Source organism: Suillus subaureus (assembly GCF_016647635.1).
Source record: "Suillus subaureus strain MN1 chromosome Unknown BJ212scaffold_7, whole genome shotgun sequence".
NCBI lineage: Eukaryota > Fungi > Basidiomycota > Agaricomycetes > Boletales > Suillaceae > Suillus > Suillus subaureus.
In genome coordinates this window covers 1,192,962-1,207,307 of record NW_024538563.1, presented here as the reverse complement: position 1 = coordinate 1,207,307, position 14,346 = coordinate 1,192,962, and the positions used below count along the sequence as shown (strand labels likewise).

The window sequence follows — 14,346 nt, the reverse complement described above, 5'->3', positions numbered from 1 at the left end:
TACAAGTTGGCTAGCCACTGCCGTAACCGCAGATCCAGAGAAGAAAATAATACCCATGATCGATCGAATCTGTGTAACATGCTCTCAACATGCATAACGTGCAGAATGTCGTCTTTAGAGCTGCTGTAGTACCCTTTTCAGATGATCACCAACTAGAAGCTGAATTGGCAGTACGGCAGTCTCTAGGGACTGTACCATTCAGAGTCCGGTCACTTGAGTCCACTGGACTCGAGCGATAAGGTTAGCAGATTATTTCAACTTAAGCGCGTGCTGATAACGGTATTGGTCGCAATTCTTATAGTAGTCTTGTCTGTTACAGTGCACATCTCCCCAGGGGAAAATATAGCAATGCGTTCTGTGGCGGGGACGCTCGTCAGGAATTAATAAGATTCGCTGGGTAAATTTGAAGTATCTTGATGTGTCGGCTCGGGAGAGCATTTTGAATAGATTCACACTCAGACGGTCAGGCCCAGGGACCAGATCAAAATCAAAACGCTTTCCTTTCAGAGTTCAATCATGTTACTTGGAGGTCATCGTCGTAAGCTGTACCCGACACGTAGTATGGTCCAAATCGAACAAAATGTGGCGTAGTGCTACCGTTCATTGAATGGGGCAACATGTAGATAGTCAAGAGGAACAGGAACGAAGTCTTCACGTAAAGATACAAACTCCTGATATAATACATTCAATTTCTTCGAAACGTCTATAAATGCATGTAGTCATCAATCGAGGCACAGCTCAAGGCAAATTCTGACGCCAGACGGAAATGGTGTACAAAGTTATCCTCGGATTAAAGGCCTTCAAAACCCTGCTTTAGTTGTAAACCGGAGGAAACGAATGGGGTATGTCACACACAGGAGTAGTTATTGGGCTCCAAGCAGTATCCCGGAAGCATACGGGGAGCCGCGATGCGAGGCGGGGATAAACCCACTCTATAAGGTGAAGCTGGGGTGATAAAAGACCAGCGCGACGAATGCATACTACACACCTTGCACCTTCTCACGGGTGTCAATGGACACCGGGGTGTTCTGCACATCAGGGGGTGATACTCACTCGCCTGTATGATCGGACACATCGCAGTCTCGTGCCAGTGGCAGCGTCAGAACTTTGGACAGACTCAAACTGTCATAAACATCCCAAAATATCAAGTACTTCGAGAACAGTGAATCTTCCATATCTGTGAAGAAGGTTCTGACCCAATAAAACCTTCTGTATCTGCGGAAGTAAGGTTCTACTCCAAATTTCAGAAACATAATGGGCGAGCGCACCAGATCTAAAGCTCCTATGTAGCAGACGAGCCAGAATATTAATTCGGATATCGTAAGATACGAAAGCGCAATGGTGCGATACAACGGTCATCATATGAAAAGAAGTTCTTAATACATATTGGAGAAGCCCAGTCGCGTAGGAACGAGCGTAATCATGACCCATACAAACTCACCATGAGGCGAGAGAAGACGGCCGAGGGTGTGGATGAGGTATGGTGACTTCTCTTCGCTGAAGAGAGAAAGGCAAACCTTTCGCGGGAACATGCTCTCGTAATATAATACAAGGAACCCTGCAAAAAAGGGCATGGGAGAGTCGCGATTATGGAGCACCGTCTGTTGGACGTGACTGCCAAAGTGGCATCATCTAGAATAAAGGAATGCTAGATCTGACGTCTGGGGCAAGGGCGACCCTGCAGACTCGGATCAACTATAGAAATATTCGTCATCTCTATCAATGAAGCACGGTGAAACAGACTCGCAGATACTGAGAATCCGTTTACTTACAATCGCAAAGGAAGATAAGTGCTACGCATCTGCAGAACGGTATATCACACGTGTTGATGCCATCTGACACCTCAACGCCGAAAACGAATCTGAAGATGGCGACCTTAACGAGGGTCTTGCCGGCTCCAGCGGGGTATTGACAAGTGAATACCACGCGACAATGGTCTTCTGCACAATCCAGGTAGGCTGAAAGCATACAGACAGGGCCCGAGAATGTGGAGCCGTTACTGGGGTGAATGAATTAAGAAGTGATGGTCATGAACATAATTGAAAATCCTCATACAAACACTTTGTCGTTGTCGAAGAGCAAAGCTTCCACCCGTGATAAGCAAACTTTGCAATGCTTCGGCTACCGGGTAGCCAGTGCCCGAGGTTCGAGATTCTTTGAGGACACAAAGAAGATGACGCTCATGATACCAAACTACACCTTAGTCATGTATGCAGGAGTTGTTAGACTCCCAGATCTGTTTTCGGACAGCTCTAGACTAGCTCTAGACGGATGTCATGGCGCCGGTCGTAATAAACAAATACTGGAGCCAAAAATACAAGGGGAATCCCCGCTACCCCTTTCAGTCTTATTACATCCTCGAGGAGAATAGAACTCACGCACTATTATGAACGAAATTTTCAATGCTTGGCAGTAGCCTTTGGTTCCTTCGATCCGAAGTACTGACGCTTGTCGCGAAGTTCATCTTGCACCTAATCATCAGAAGAGAAGGATAGCAGAGAGATAGTCCTGACTTCTGGTGACGCCGACGAATGGATCATCAGGAAGCATGGATACTCCTTGGGTCGAAATCGGGAGACACGGCAATGGGCGGCCCCCGTCACACTCGTTGACTTCAACTGTGTGCTAATTTGACTAATGCATGACTAGCCATGTACTTAAGTATTAGGTCAAGCTACATCGCGCATGCAGCAAAAATTACCGTTGGATGATAGCCTACGCCGGTAATGCTGGTGGGTCAGTCACCGGCAAGCAGTTAAAGCACGAAGCCTGAAGGCCACTGCATGCAGACCGTGTCCCCGGCTGGTTCCATCCTGATGAAGGGTGATATCGATCGTAGGGCAGGAGTGAAGACCCTCTTCGAACTCATGCAAGAATTGACCCTGCGAGTTTGATTAAGATGGCTGATATTTGTGCTCTGGAAAGTGTGTTTAACATACTGGTTGCAATATAATGGGCGCGGTTGACGAGTACATCGATCCCTGCCACTTCCGAGTCGGTCCTTCGCTTTGGACCGCTGGCATGACTGCAACGATCGTCACGCTGTGCCAGTGGTGGTGCAAAAGGAGTATTGCAATGCGGCTTGATTCACCTGCCGGTGAATGTTTCGACAGCCAACGCTGACCGGGGCTTCAATCCATCGCGAGCATACTGGAATCTGAATACGGTTAGTACATCTGCATCGACACAACGGACTTAGATTAGGCAAGCCTAAGTACTCTGGAATCAACACCTATCATAGCGTAGAATGTGTGAGATTCGAAAATACTGGCGAATGTCAGGGAAGAGCAGCGAATAGTGCCACTGCCAGTGTGCGAACCTTGTGATAACCAGGATATATTAATTTCAAATAATAGAATTTCGAGTTTCGCTAGAGATCTCTGCATTGATGAATTGAAAACCATCGAATGACCGTCAGCGACAGTGATCAATTCACCAACCTTTGACAACGTTTGCTTGTTCTCTCATGATGCTTTCGTTGACCGGCAGTGTCCCGGTTCTCACTGGGTCCGAGTGAATCGGGCCACAACTTACAAACATGTGATTTCATTGGAGTTCGAATCGTGTACAAGCATCGACACCTGAACACAGACAGTCGTCTTTGGAACTCGAAGCCTGAACCATAACATGGCATTAAAGGACTTGAAGGTGTTCACCAGTGAGGAGGTGGCAAAGGTCCGTCATAGAACACGCTATGTGCGTGGAGTCTAATCTAGATACTACACAGCACAATAAGCCTGATGACTTGGTAAGAGTTCCACTCTGCTTTATGATGTTTCTAGCTGAGCCTGATACCTGTCAAGTGGATTGTTATCGATAGCAAGGTGTACAATATCACTCGTTTCAAGGATTTACACCCAGGGGGTGCTTCAGTATTCGCAGAAGAAGACACAGGTACATTTCTTTTCGTGATTCGATGTCCGACAAGCTGAACAAGGGATCCCTCAGCTGGTCAGGATGCCACCGAGGCGTTTTATGGCCTCCACCGTCACGAAGTTCTTTTGCGACCACAATATGCTCGTTTACAAATAGGTTGTATTGAAGGAGAGGGAAGCGTTATATATTCTCGAGAGCTTGGGAAGCTCAGTGATGTGCCATATGCAGAGCCTACCTGGCTCAGTGCTGGGTACTATAGCCCTTACTTCAAGGAGGTGAAATCCACGGCAAACCTGTTTGGATTTCAATGCTCATCCTCATCGAAACAGAGTCATCGATGCCTACAAGCAGCGATGCGAGAATTTGTGGATGAGGTTATCACTCCGGATGCACTGGCGAGTTCTACCAATTGCTGCCAAGGTAAATTCTCATGTATATTCCCCAGCTGCATGAAGAAGACGGTAAACGACCAAGTGCCCATGTAATCACAGCTATGGCGTTTGTCCATTTCATTGATACATAGCACTTCATTCTTACGTAGATGTTCATAGAGAGCTAAACATACATGCCATGCGCATTGGCCCTGGAAAACACTTGAAAGGCCTCACCCTTATGGGTGGTGTCGTGTCTCCTGAGGAGGTAAGAGGCTCCAGTTGAATGTGTGTTCAATTTTGACACCTGTAACCTCTTAGTTTGATTACTTTCATGAGGCGAGAGTGGTAGTCGACTGTATTGTCAAGATTCTAACTTTAAGTTTAGCTCGTCTGTATACAGGAGATATCTCGCTGCGGTCAGCGTGGATATGGCGATGGTAACATATCTTCAATTTCAGATTCCGGTCATTCGGATACTGATTAGGAGATGTGCAGGTCTACAAAGCGGAGCTGTCATAGGGTTACCACCAATCATGAACTTTGGATCGCCAGAACTCAGATCGAAGATCATTCCTGAAGTGCTTTCTGGCAAGAAGTTCATTTGCCTGGCGATATCTGAGGCGTTTTCTGGAAGCGATGTCGCCGGCCTGCAGACTCGTGCAACGAAGAGTTCAGACGGGAAGTATTGGATCATCAATGGCACAAAGAAGTGGATAACCAATGGGACGTGAGTGAAGTGGTTGTAGAATATTCGTGTTCATATCACTGACGTGACTTGGGTCGCAGTTTTGCCGACTAGTAAGTGCAAAAGTTGAAGCCGTGCTGCGTGAACTTACATTTGCGACTAGCTTCACTGTGGGGTGCAAAACAGATGTAAGTCGTGATTGACGCTATTAAAATGGAATGATTGAGTAACCATCCTCACAGACGGGATTTACCGTCATCCTGGTGGAACGCTCAGAAGGTGTTGAGACAAAACCCATCAAAACGAGCTATTCATCATCAGCTGGTACTGCCTATGTTACATTTGAAAACGTCAAGGTCCCTATGGAAAATACCCTCGGCCCCGAGGGTGGAGGAATCTTCGTCATTCTCTCGTGTGTATCATTTTCAACGAAATGAATTGAAAGACTTATATAGCTATACAGCAATTTCAATCACGAGCGGTGGGTGATGTGCGCTTCTTCCGCTAGAGGTCAGCGGCTGATCGTTGAGGAATGCCTCAAGTGTGTTCATTGATTCCTTTTTAAACATTAGCTAACTATGGTCACCTGCTAGATGGATCAATCAGCGCAAGGCATTTGGCAAACCCTTGTCTTCACTGGCGGTAATCAGATCGAAGATTGCGGCCATGATCTCACGTACGGAAAGTGTTCAGAGTTGGCTTGAAAATTTAACTATGCAAATGTGCAATATGGTAGTTTCATTCCATCCTCTTGAAGTATTAGGAACTTATCGGGTGACGTGTGTCGCAGACCTACAAGGAACAGGCACAGAAGCTTGCGGGGTATGGTCTTAGCTATGCACCGTGGTGGCGTTTCGCTCACACGTTATTTTCCGTAGACCGATCGGTTTGCTCAAGATGTATGCAACGAGGTGTGCCCAAGAAACGGCTACCGATGCCGTTCAGATATTCGGCGGACGGGGTATCACGAAGACCGGGATGGGGCAGTATATCGAGCACGTGAGAATTCCACTTCGTCTTATCATGCAAAGAGATCAACTGATCATGATGTCCACGATAGTATCATCGCACGATTCCCTTCGATGCGGTTCTCGGCGGAGGTTAGTGTCACAGTGTTGTCATGGCCGAAGGTGGTATTTCAACTGAATCATCATAGCGGAAGATGTACTCGGTGACCTCGGAGTGAGACAGGCAATTCGACAGATGCCCAAGAATGTTCGCTTGTAATCATGATCATGTACGCAGCTTAGCTGTGCCTCGGAGGTCCTTGACCTTCTCGATTATATTTTTATTATACTGATAGGCTCGACCATCTTGCATCATCGTTGTTGACAAATAGACCTGTCTATCCGTCTATCCGTGTCCAAAGGTCTGATGGTTCTGCTTAATCTCCGTTGTGTTTCATCTCCGTGTCAATCTCGGCCTTTCACCTTGGCGTCGATTGCGACTTCGAATCTTGCGAGTTCCTCCACGTCAGGTGGTATATCACGCTGAGATAGTAAGGGTTTGAGGTCGGCCATCAAGCAATATTGGCATGAATAACAGGCGTATACAAGGACGCGGAGCTGTCGTCTTTTAGCGAGATGGTGATCGTTCATGCTTCCCCAAATATCGCCCTATCAGTGTTCTCCTGCGCCAAACATCGTCCTGAGTCGCAAGGTAGAGGAGACTCGGTGGGAAGCACGAGCCTCATCCTCATGCTTACCTCGTGAGGTGGGCACGGATGCGCGTCACTTGATCAGCCTAATAGACTATAGAGGGAGAAGAGCGACAACCACTGCTCGCAGGGATGCTCATCAAACTTGAAGGGGCCCGCGATGTCGGCCAGAAAGGGTCTGAGGGCTCCTGCGGATTATGAGAAGAAATTCATTCATTACTGGTGTCAGTGGCGATTTCCTCCGAGATACATCGACCGTTCTTGAGAAGTGCGAACACTCTAGCGCTTATGAGTTGGCTATGCATAGTACCACGTGTCATTACTACAAGGGCGAGTGAGTCGTTTCTAGCAATTGTTAGGTAGCTACTACTTAGTAGTGAGTAGAAGGTAACCTGAACTGATCCGAGTCGGTACTTATGTAAATGGTTATGCTCTTCTGTGAATGGACAAAATCTGCCCTCACAGTCTCGTAACAGACCAATGTAAAAGACAAAAAGGAATGCCGCCCACGTCAACCGTCGATGTTGTCGTCTCAACCTTTACCCGACCCTTCTCAAACACGACACCATCCCACAAACTAGTCCAAGTTTCCTGAGAATGGCAAAAGTAGGAGATATCGATGCCTAGCACTGTGTGACGAACGACGCTTTTCTCCGATGCAATTACGTGAATGCCGCAGATTGTGGAGCCAGATTCGCAGGATAGCAAGCCTCCCAAGGCGCGAGCAAGTTCAAGTTGCTTCTCCTCGTCGAATAGATGAAATAGCTTGGAAGCGTAGATAACACCGACGCGACCATGAAGGTCGTTTAATGACCGCAGCGTTTGAATGTCCGGCATCGCACCCTCTGGGACAGAGCTAGCTGGCCGCGAAATTGATAGAAATGCGGGGTCAAATATGTCGCCAGGTATAAATAAAATTGACTCCGAGCTCGATTTAAAGAGTTTGTATCCTAGCTCAGAAAATGCTATCATGCGAAATGATTTGTTAGTGACATGGAAGAGATTTTGAAGGGACTAACCGACTTTAATGTCAGAAGTGATGATGTTATGGGCCGGAAATCCATCTTCAACTGCCTTCCTGACGTCGGTACCAACTGCGAAAACAAATTAGGAGGGACATGCAAAACTGTCGTCTACTTACGACAAGAACCGACATCGAGTAATATTGCTCCCTCAGAACCACGCTTCAAAACGTGGTCGTAATTATGTAGTTTAGACATGTTTGTGCTACGACGTCACGAATGTGAGTGACTATGTTTGAGTCCAGGCTACCACTCACCGCAGGAAATCAAATCCTCGGATACAACCATAGGGAGCTACCTACAAGTCGTGATAAGTATACCCAATCAGTCTTCGGATGAACCGCAGAGCACCTTGTATGCCTCCTTTTGCACATCAATTATATGTGTCTTCAGGGCCACTTCATCTTGAATGCCAGTCTGTCTCCTGAAGAAGGCAATCTCCTCAGGGTTTAGACAATATAATGAATCATCCAAGGGGAATGGTGGAATTATTGGTTTCACGAGAGGTTCAATGTCACGAGACATGAGCGGGAGAGAAAGTAGAAGATGCAAGTGCATTTACCTGCCGGCCTTCTTTTATCTCTTTGCTTCGTCTCGAAGCACAGAATTGGATCCCATGAAGCTTAAATCCGTCCCTTTCATTAGTTTCTGGTACTTAAGGCCATTTCAAGCAAATTGTCGGGGGCTACCTATTTGGATAAAGCAACCTGTCCTAGAATTTACTATCAGTGGGATCAATATCGACCATTTTGTGGATGAGGAAAACGGTATAACACCTGCCAACCATGCCGTTTAAATTGGAGTGTATTATTGTTCCAGGCGTGAAATGTGATTGCCCTATGTACGCTTGTGTTAGTGAAACATCATGATTCAGCTCATCGAGATTGATCAATAAGTACGTACAATTGGTGGGTACCTATGCACACTAAAATTAATTTGTTTCCGAGCATAGCTATTCGTATCCGCGGCGCGAGATCGAATGTGCTGTCAAGGTTCTGGGGTTCAATGACCGCGACCTGTCATTTGTGGAAGTGCAGCATGTGGTAGAGACGGTGAGCAGGGAGTCGGAAGCTCCAGAACGATAGATGGGTACAAATAAGTGGGATATGAATTCGTATTCCTGTGTCAAAGGAGCCTGAGGCATCCGCCAGGGCTATACCAGGCTGTAGCCTAATCATGATTATGATGGCCTACAATTCTTGACTAAAATTGACCAGATGAGTCTAAATCCGGGCCGGAGGGAAAGACGGGTCAAATTTGAGGCAGGAAGAGATTGTATCGGCTTACTTGGAGCAGCGAATGACCCCGACGTACTTGAATGCATGTACATAATACATATACCAGCCTTCAAAGCTTCAGACTCACTGTGGTCGGTAGATCTCCGGCTGTATCTGAGGGCGCTGTCGAGAATGATGGGCTCGAAGCTTCAAGTAGCTGTACAAGGTTTAACTAGAATAAAGTCGAGTCCGGGATTTGCCTTTTGCCCACTTCTCCCAAATTACCAACCCTTTCCCTATTTCGCTCAATATTGCCGTCCGCGCTTGGTACCAGTGGCTCTTGGCATAAGCACATACGTACATATGGGCTTTGGTGGACTGAGTACGCAAAAATTTCACTGTACGAGCTTCCTAGAATTCTGCCCCCCAATACGTCTTGAAAATTTTGACAGCTCCTGATAGGCTCCTGATGGCATTAAAATTTTAGGGTGAGTGACCGGAGCGGCAACAGGATGGACCAATGCCTGGGTCCGTCACGGTCACAGTGGGTGTCAATATTTCACGGCACACTGTTAATCTGAAGTTGTTATTAGTTTCGCGTATCCCACCTATAGCCACATCATGATGTAGTTCCCTGAAATTCTGATAGCTGAGGAATTACAATATGCGAATGCGCTGCACATGTTAAGCTGATAGCCCCTATCTAGACGATTGACACTTGATTATCCCCGCTTTCCCGGCGCTGTCGGGTGGGTTCAGGATGCCAACCAGGTAGCACCATAGGAATTGGCACGAACACGAACTGGATTTTTCTGAACGCTGAGTACCTTCTGCAAACTCGATGAATGCTGGCTCAATTCAAGCACTCTGAAAAAGGAGGCTGTGTTTCTTTGACGTTCAATTGCGCCTGCTCGAGTCCGTTTATACCGAGGGCAAGGTTCAGGATAAACAGTGATGTCTGTTCCGCTTGCGTTCTGTCTTCTTGTTTAGGGGCGCTTGGAAACCTGCAGTAAAAGTCTCAATATATATATATATATGATGTACGACATGGAATAAGTATAATTTGAATACATCACCTTGCCCACGAAAATTTACTAGCGCCTTGAGTAGTCGACAACGGATAGATAATTTTGCGCGTAATGGCTGGATGAATCTGTAAGAACAATGATATTACTAGCAACGTGTGCAAATCGCCATGAACGATAGTGACGGTCTCATGTCTATGCAATAACTTTGCCTCGAAGCAATGTTGGCGATTTTAACGAGATGTGTTTGCCGGCTGTTCTTTGTTCCTCTTCCCATTCCTGGTCTTCTAGGTACTGATCAGCCGCACGTGCTTCCAAGGTGCTGGCACCAGTGCCGCCAGTTTCTTTGTACTTGAAGCTATACACGGCTTCTTCGTCAGGATCATCGGCCAGAGCCACGTATGCCTTCGCCACGCGCCAATCTACCTCTTTCGTCAGCATTTGCAAACGCATCTCGGCTTTCTCGCGGACGCGCCTTGCTCCTGCGTCCGGATCCGCTTCCCGCGTAACGGAGAGCGACTTGGCGGAGGGCGGTAGGACGATAAAAGTGCGGGTATGGAGTAGATGAGGGGTAGTAGAAAGGGTACTTGGGGGTAGGTTATTCAAACGGCATAATTCCCGACCCTTTACGATGACATGTCGTAGGTTAGTGATGGCCATTAATGCGCGCAGTGTGTCTTACATTGGCTCCATAGCGGAGAGCAATCCCTTGTAGTGTGTCCCTAGAATTAATGTAATGTCTAGAGGGGATACATTGCTCATCCGTGACTACAACCTTCGCATGTCCTGCAGATGCATCGCCAGTCTGCGTAATGAGTATTGATTCACTGGTTAGACTGGATGGTGACGAAAACGTTAAAGGATATGCAGGCAGAGCGGGTTTAGAGGTCGGGGGCACTGAAGCAAGCTCGTGAGCTTCGTCTTCATCATCTTCATCATCCCCCAAAATAAATATATCTTCATCCCGGGCCCGCACTGTGTCATTATTCGAGGCGCGGATGTTCCGCGGGAAAGCCGAGCTAACCACGCCCACGCCGCCTAAACAAGACAAGCAGGGGTTATAGCTCCTCAGGCGAGGGTTTGAGCCGATACAAGTTGGACAGATAGGGCGAACGCAGCATTTGGTCATAAATAAGTCTGCGTCAGGTTTTGGTGGAAGACACGATGAGCAAGTCAAGCAGAGCGCGGTTGAACGCATTATTTAGTCCCAGAAAGAAAGATATTAGAGTGAGATTGAGCTTCTAGGTGGCGGTCAACAGTACTAGCAGTGATCCTGAGACTCGGAGCTGTGTGCTGACTCGGAGCGAATACTGGCACAGCCACCCCGCTATTCTTTGGTAGTGACGACGGCAACAGCCTGTACTGACATGGCCTCCCCACCACCGGGACAGCAAACAGAGCAGCCTCACCTCGTTTCTCTAGTTCTGCAATCAAAGAAAGCACTTAAACACGGTCAACAACTTTGTTCCAAGGCTAATAGTCTTTCAAACGCGTCCGCGCAATGTTCGTTAGACGTGCTTACACTGGACGCGAAAGTTAAGTGGATCACAGAGGCCGTCCTTGAGCAGCTTAAGGTGCGTTATTATTGCCACCAATTTAACTTGACACTAGAAATTTTACAATTCTAGCTTGCGGCGAATGTTGCTAGGAGTATCGAGCATAAACGTGCCCAGCTGGGTAAACAAGTTAAGGTGTGTGGTGCTCTCCCGTGTATCGAACTCGTGACATTTCTACACAGTTATATATGTAGGCATGGGATGTTGTACGCTCGCAACGTACTGAAGCCCTCGACAATATCCTCGAATCCCTAGGGGCACAGCTAGTACCACCTGGTTTCCACCAGTCGTCTTCTGGTTCTTCTCTGTTCGGAAGCCAACACTCCATTGATGGCAAGAATGACAATGCAATTTTCAATGCACAACAGAGCCCTTCCGCCACTGTACGGGATAACCCATTCGACCGTCACGGCAAGAACGCAGACCGGACCAAATGGAAGACGCTGCGTGACTTCGTGGACGACAGTGCTATTGAAAATGTGCTGGACGCACTAGAGAGTGATAGAACAAGGCTAGACGTGAGTTTTGTGTGGATGCTCAGGAGAACACCCCACTCAATCTACAGAAAGGATATTATGGCTTCAACGTATGATTACCCAGAAACTCTCTCGGCTGCTATATCGTCCATTCGCGACTCTCTTCCATCGTCTAGTAATGTGCCTTCGATAGAGGATATATTGAATGCACAGCAGCAGCCTTCGGAACTTATGGCACGCCACCTCAGTAGTCTTACTTCCCACTATGAGCAAATGGCAGACGCGTTGAAAGAAAGTGAAGCTGGAGAAATATTTGGCGAGGAAGACTTGCAAGGTATTGTAATCAACTTTTTGCGCAGTGTCTGGTCTTCAGCCTTTGACTAACGCGTTGAAGACATGAACCGTGATACTGAAGAGCTACCTTCTATCATGGCTGAGCTAGAAGAACAAGCACTCTCGATCGAAGATACTCAGTAAGCTAGCATTTTGCATTATGCATGATGTGGCATTCTTATGTTTCACCAAGCCAACAACTCGTGGCAGCAAAGACAGCTGCCCAAGAACGACTGACCGCACAATCTATAACTCTCGATAACCTCGACGAGCTAGGTGAGATCATGTCTGACATGCTACAAAAGCAGCAAGATGTCGAGGTAATATTTCATGCCAAATGCTGCGATCAGTATTTGATCCTTTGCAACAGAATGAGTGCCAAGAGCTTCTCGATGGGCTCCAGGAGCGGCTTCTCATCGTTGAAGACCTTCATCACCGTTTTATCCAGTACCAAACTTCGTTCAAGAAACTCCTTGTTGAGATCGGAAGGAGAAGACAGTACAAAGAAGCAGTAGAAAAGTTTATAGAAGGGATTGTCTTGGAATTAAGGTCAATGACTGAAGGTCAGCTTTATTCGTCTTTTTCTGGTTGCTTATTGGGGTAGTTGCTAAAGGAGTGATCATATTATTCAGAAGAACGTCAGGCAAGAGAAATTTTCAATGCAGAGCATGGGCGACATATTCCAGAGGATATCTGCTTGTGTATCGAGAATCCACCAACGAGATGGGAGGTTGTACCTCGGGAAGGGGATGTTCGGGAGAACCTGCCTGAGGTAGAAAGTGATCTCCTAGAGCAGGTCAGTGATGGCGATACCTATGCTTACGATCATCACTGAACCCTCTAGAGGCAAAGGAGAAGCTGGCCGTGGTAGATGTGTCATCAGCCGGCACTGAGAGTGTATAGAACGTTTCACATATTGCACACTTACGGGACGGATGGATCAGGTTGCCCTCACCTGTCCCAATTACAGTTTACTTACATAACAAATTGAACCTTCCTCCTAGCTCACACCCATATGGTACTTAGTATCGGCATGATCCAGACCGTGTGTACATCTTAAAAGGACGGGTAACAGCTAATTCATACCAGATTCGCTGTAGCGTCAAAAGTGAGTCTTCCAGAACTCACTACGGCATCTCTGACACCGCGACCGGATAACAGAGACCCGACTTGCGCATGACATCCTACCGGAGCTGCTTACTATCTATTGGTAGTGGGACTGGCGAGAACTCAACGTGTTGATGGTACGCTTTTTGCTGGAACGTGCCATGTCAGGGGCACGCACAGCGTTTAAGATTTATGCTCTTCAAACAGTAATGGTTGTTGAGTGCCTAAATGTTTAGCACCCCGGAAACCTACTGCAGTCCGGTCCGGTGTTTGCTCAGTTAAGTGAACAACTTGGCTCATTCATGCATCTACCTCGTACATTTGGATCCTTTTCTTATACGACATCTCATGAACAATGCGATCATGGAAACATTGAAGTCAATGGACAATGATATGAGTATCTCATAAAGTATAATTGAAACGCGCATATGCAGACTTGTAACCATAGTACATTAGAATAGCCTAGTAGAAAATGATTCAGATCCGATCACTCCAAGTACACAGTCTACAGTCCATCTATGGTATAATCACTCATTTTTTGGTGCTCGCATCCTGTCTGAACGTCCGTACGATTGTCGCGCAAGTTCACGGTCGGTAAATTCCAAGCAGCTCTGTCTCTTCGTGTCAGTTGCACGATAGTCTACCGCACACAAGATCTCATGGGGTATCTGCACGAGTAAGCTCCCGGGTACCAGGGGCCACACCCGGCAAAAACCCATACCCGCACCAACGGTACGGTTCTTTGTTGGGTATGGCGAGCTCATACCCTCACTCGTACCTGCGCAGCATTTACCCGCGGGTAATGGATACAAATAGTATTAAATTAGCTATTTATAAACGTGAAATATAATAGATACTGAAAAAACACCCACCGGTCCAAGATGTTCAGGCAAGTGCAGACGCGAGCGCGAACAGATGTGAACATGTGCGCACGAGTGTCAGAAGCCGTCTCAATAGTCACGAGCTTCCGTGGAGGCGTCGAAGCTACCGACATTGCGAAGCTGTTGACGTTAAACGG

The 14,346-nt window shown here is 47.1% G+C and overlaps 4 protein-coding genes across 4 annotated transcripts; 2 read left to right on the top strand and 2 right to left on the bottom strand.

Moving 5' to 3' along the window:
- The first annotated feature begins 3,355 nt into the window (after nucleotides 1-3,355).
- On the top strand, nucleotides 3,356-6,375 carry BJ212DRAFT_1338011 (acyl-CoA dehydrogenase/oxidase). Its single transcript, XM_041334993.1, has 19 exons — nucleotides 3,356-3,675; nucleotides 3,728-3,748; nucleotides 3,804-3,894; nucleotides 3,949-4,151; nucleotides 4,206-4,271; nucleotides 4,322-4,374; nucleotides 4,428-4,515; nucleotides 4,569-4,586; nucleotides 4,636-4,687; nucleotides 4,746-4,977; nucleotides 5,037-5,048; nucleotides 5,099-5,123; nucleotides 5,178-5,347; nucleotides 5,399-5,476; nucleotides 5,529-5,667; nucleotides 5,726-5,757; nucleotides 5,814-5,934; nucleotides 5,996-6,035; nucleotides 6,092-6,375. The coding sequence occupies exons 1-19, from the start codon at nucleotides 3,628-3,630 to the stop codon at nucleotides 6,160-6,162; spliced, it is 1,560 nt and encodes a 519-aa protein (XP_041196226.1). The 5' UTR covers nucleotides 3,356-3,627; the 3' UTR covers nucleotides 6,163-6,375.
- Nucleotides 6,376-6,852: 477 nt separating this feature from the next.
- On the bottom strand, nucleotides 6,853-8,336 carry BJ212DRAFT_1338002 (uncharacterized protein). The gene is made up of 5 exons (XM_041334992.1): nucleotides 7,966-8,336; nucleotides 7,872-7,912; nucleotides 7,734-7,819; nucleotides 7,612-7,686; nucleotides 6,853-7,557 (listed from the first exon to the last, which is right to left on the bottom strand). Exons 1-5 carry the CDS (start codon nucleotides 8,170-8,172, stop codon nucleotides 7,052-7,054), a joined length of 915 nt encoding a protein of 304 aa, XP_041196225.1. The 5' UTR covers nucleotides 8,173-8,336; the 3' UTR covers nucleotides 6,853-7,051.
- A 1,715-nt stretch (nucleotides 8,337-10,051) lies between these two features.
- On the bottom strand, nucleotides 10,052-11,054 carry BJ212DRAFT_1445558 (uncharacterized protein; the record flags this gene model as incomplete). The annotated part of the gene is made up of 3 exons (XM_041338132.1): nucleotides 10,052-10,143; nucleotides 10,165-10,480; nucleotides 10,539-11,054. The coding sequence occupies 3 exons, from the start codon at nucleotides 11,052-11,054 to the stop codon at nucleotides 10,052-10,054; spliced, it is 924 nt and encodes a 307-aa protein (XP_041196224.1).
- Nucleotides 11,055-11,223: 169 nt separating this feature from the next.
- BJ212DRAFT_1265474 (autophagy-related protein 17) lies at nucleotides 11,224-13,056 on the top strand (the record flags this gene model as incomplete). Its single annotated transcript, XM_041330489.1, has 8 exons — nucleotides 11,224-11,430; nucleotides 11,485-11,547; nucleotides 11,607-11,930; nucleotides 11,982-12,222; nucleotides 12,283-12,361; nucleotides 12,415-12,541; nucleotides 12,592-12,784; nucleotides 12,854-13,056. 8 exons carry the CDS (start codon nucleotides 11,224-11,226, stop codon nucleotides 13,054-13,056), a joined length of 1,437 nt encoding a protein of 478 aa, XP_041196223.1.
- Between the last annotated feature and the right edge of the window lie 1,290 nt (nucleotides 13,057-14,346).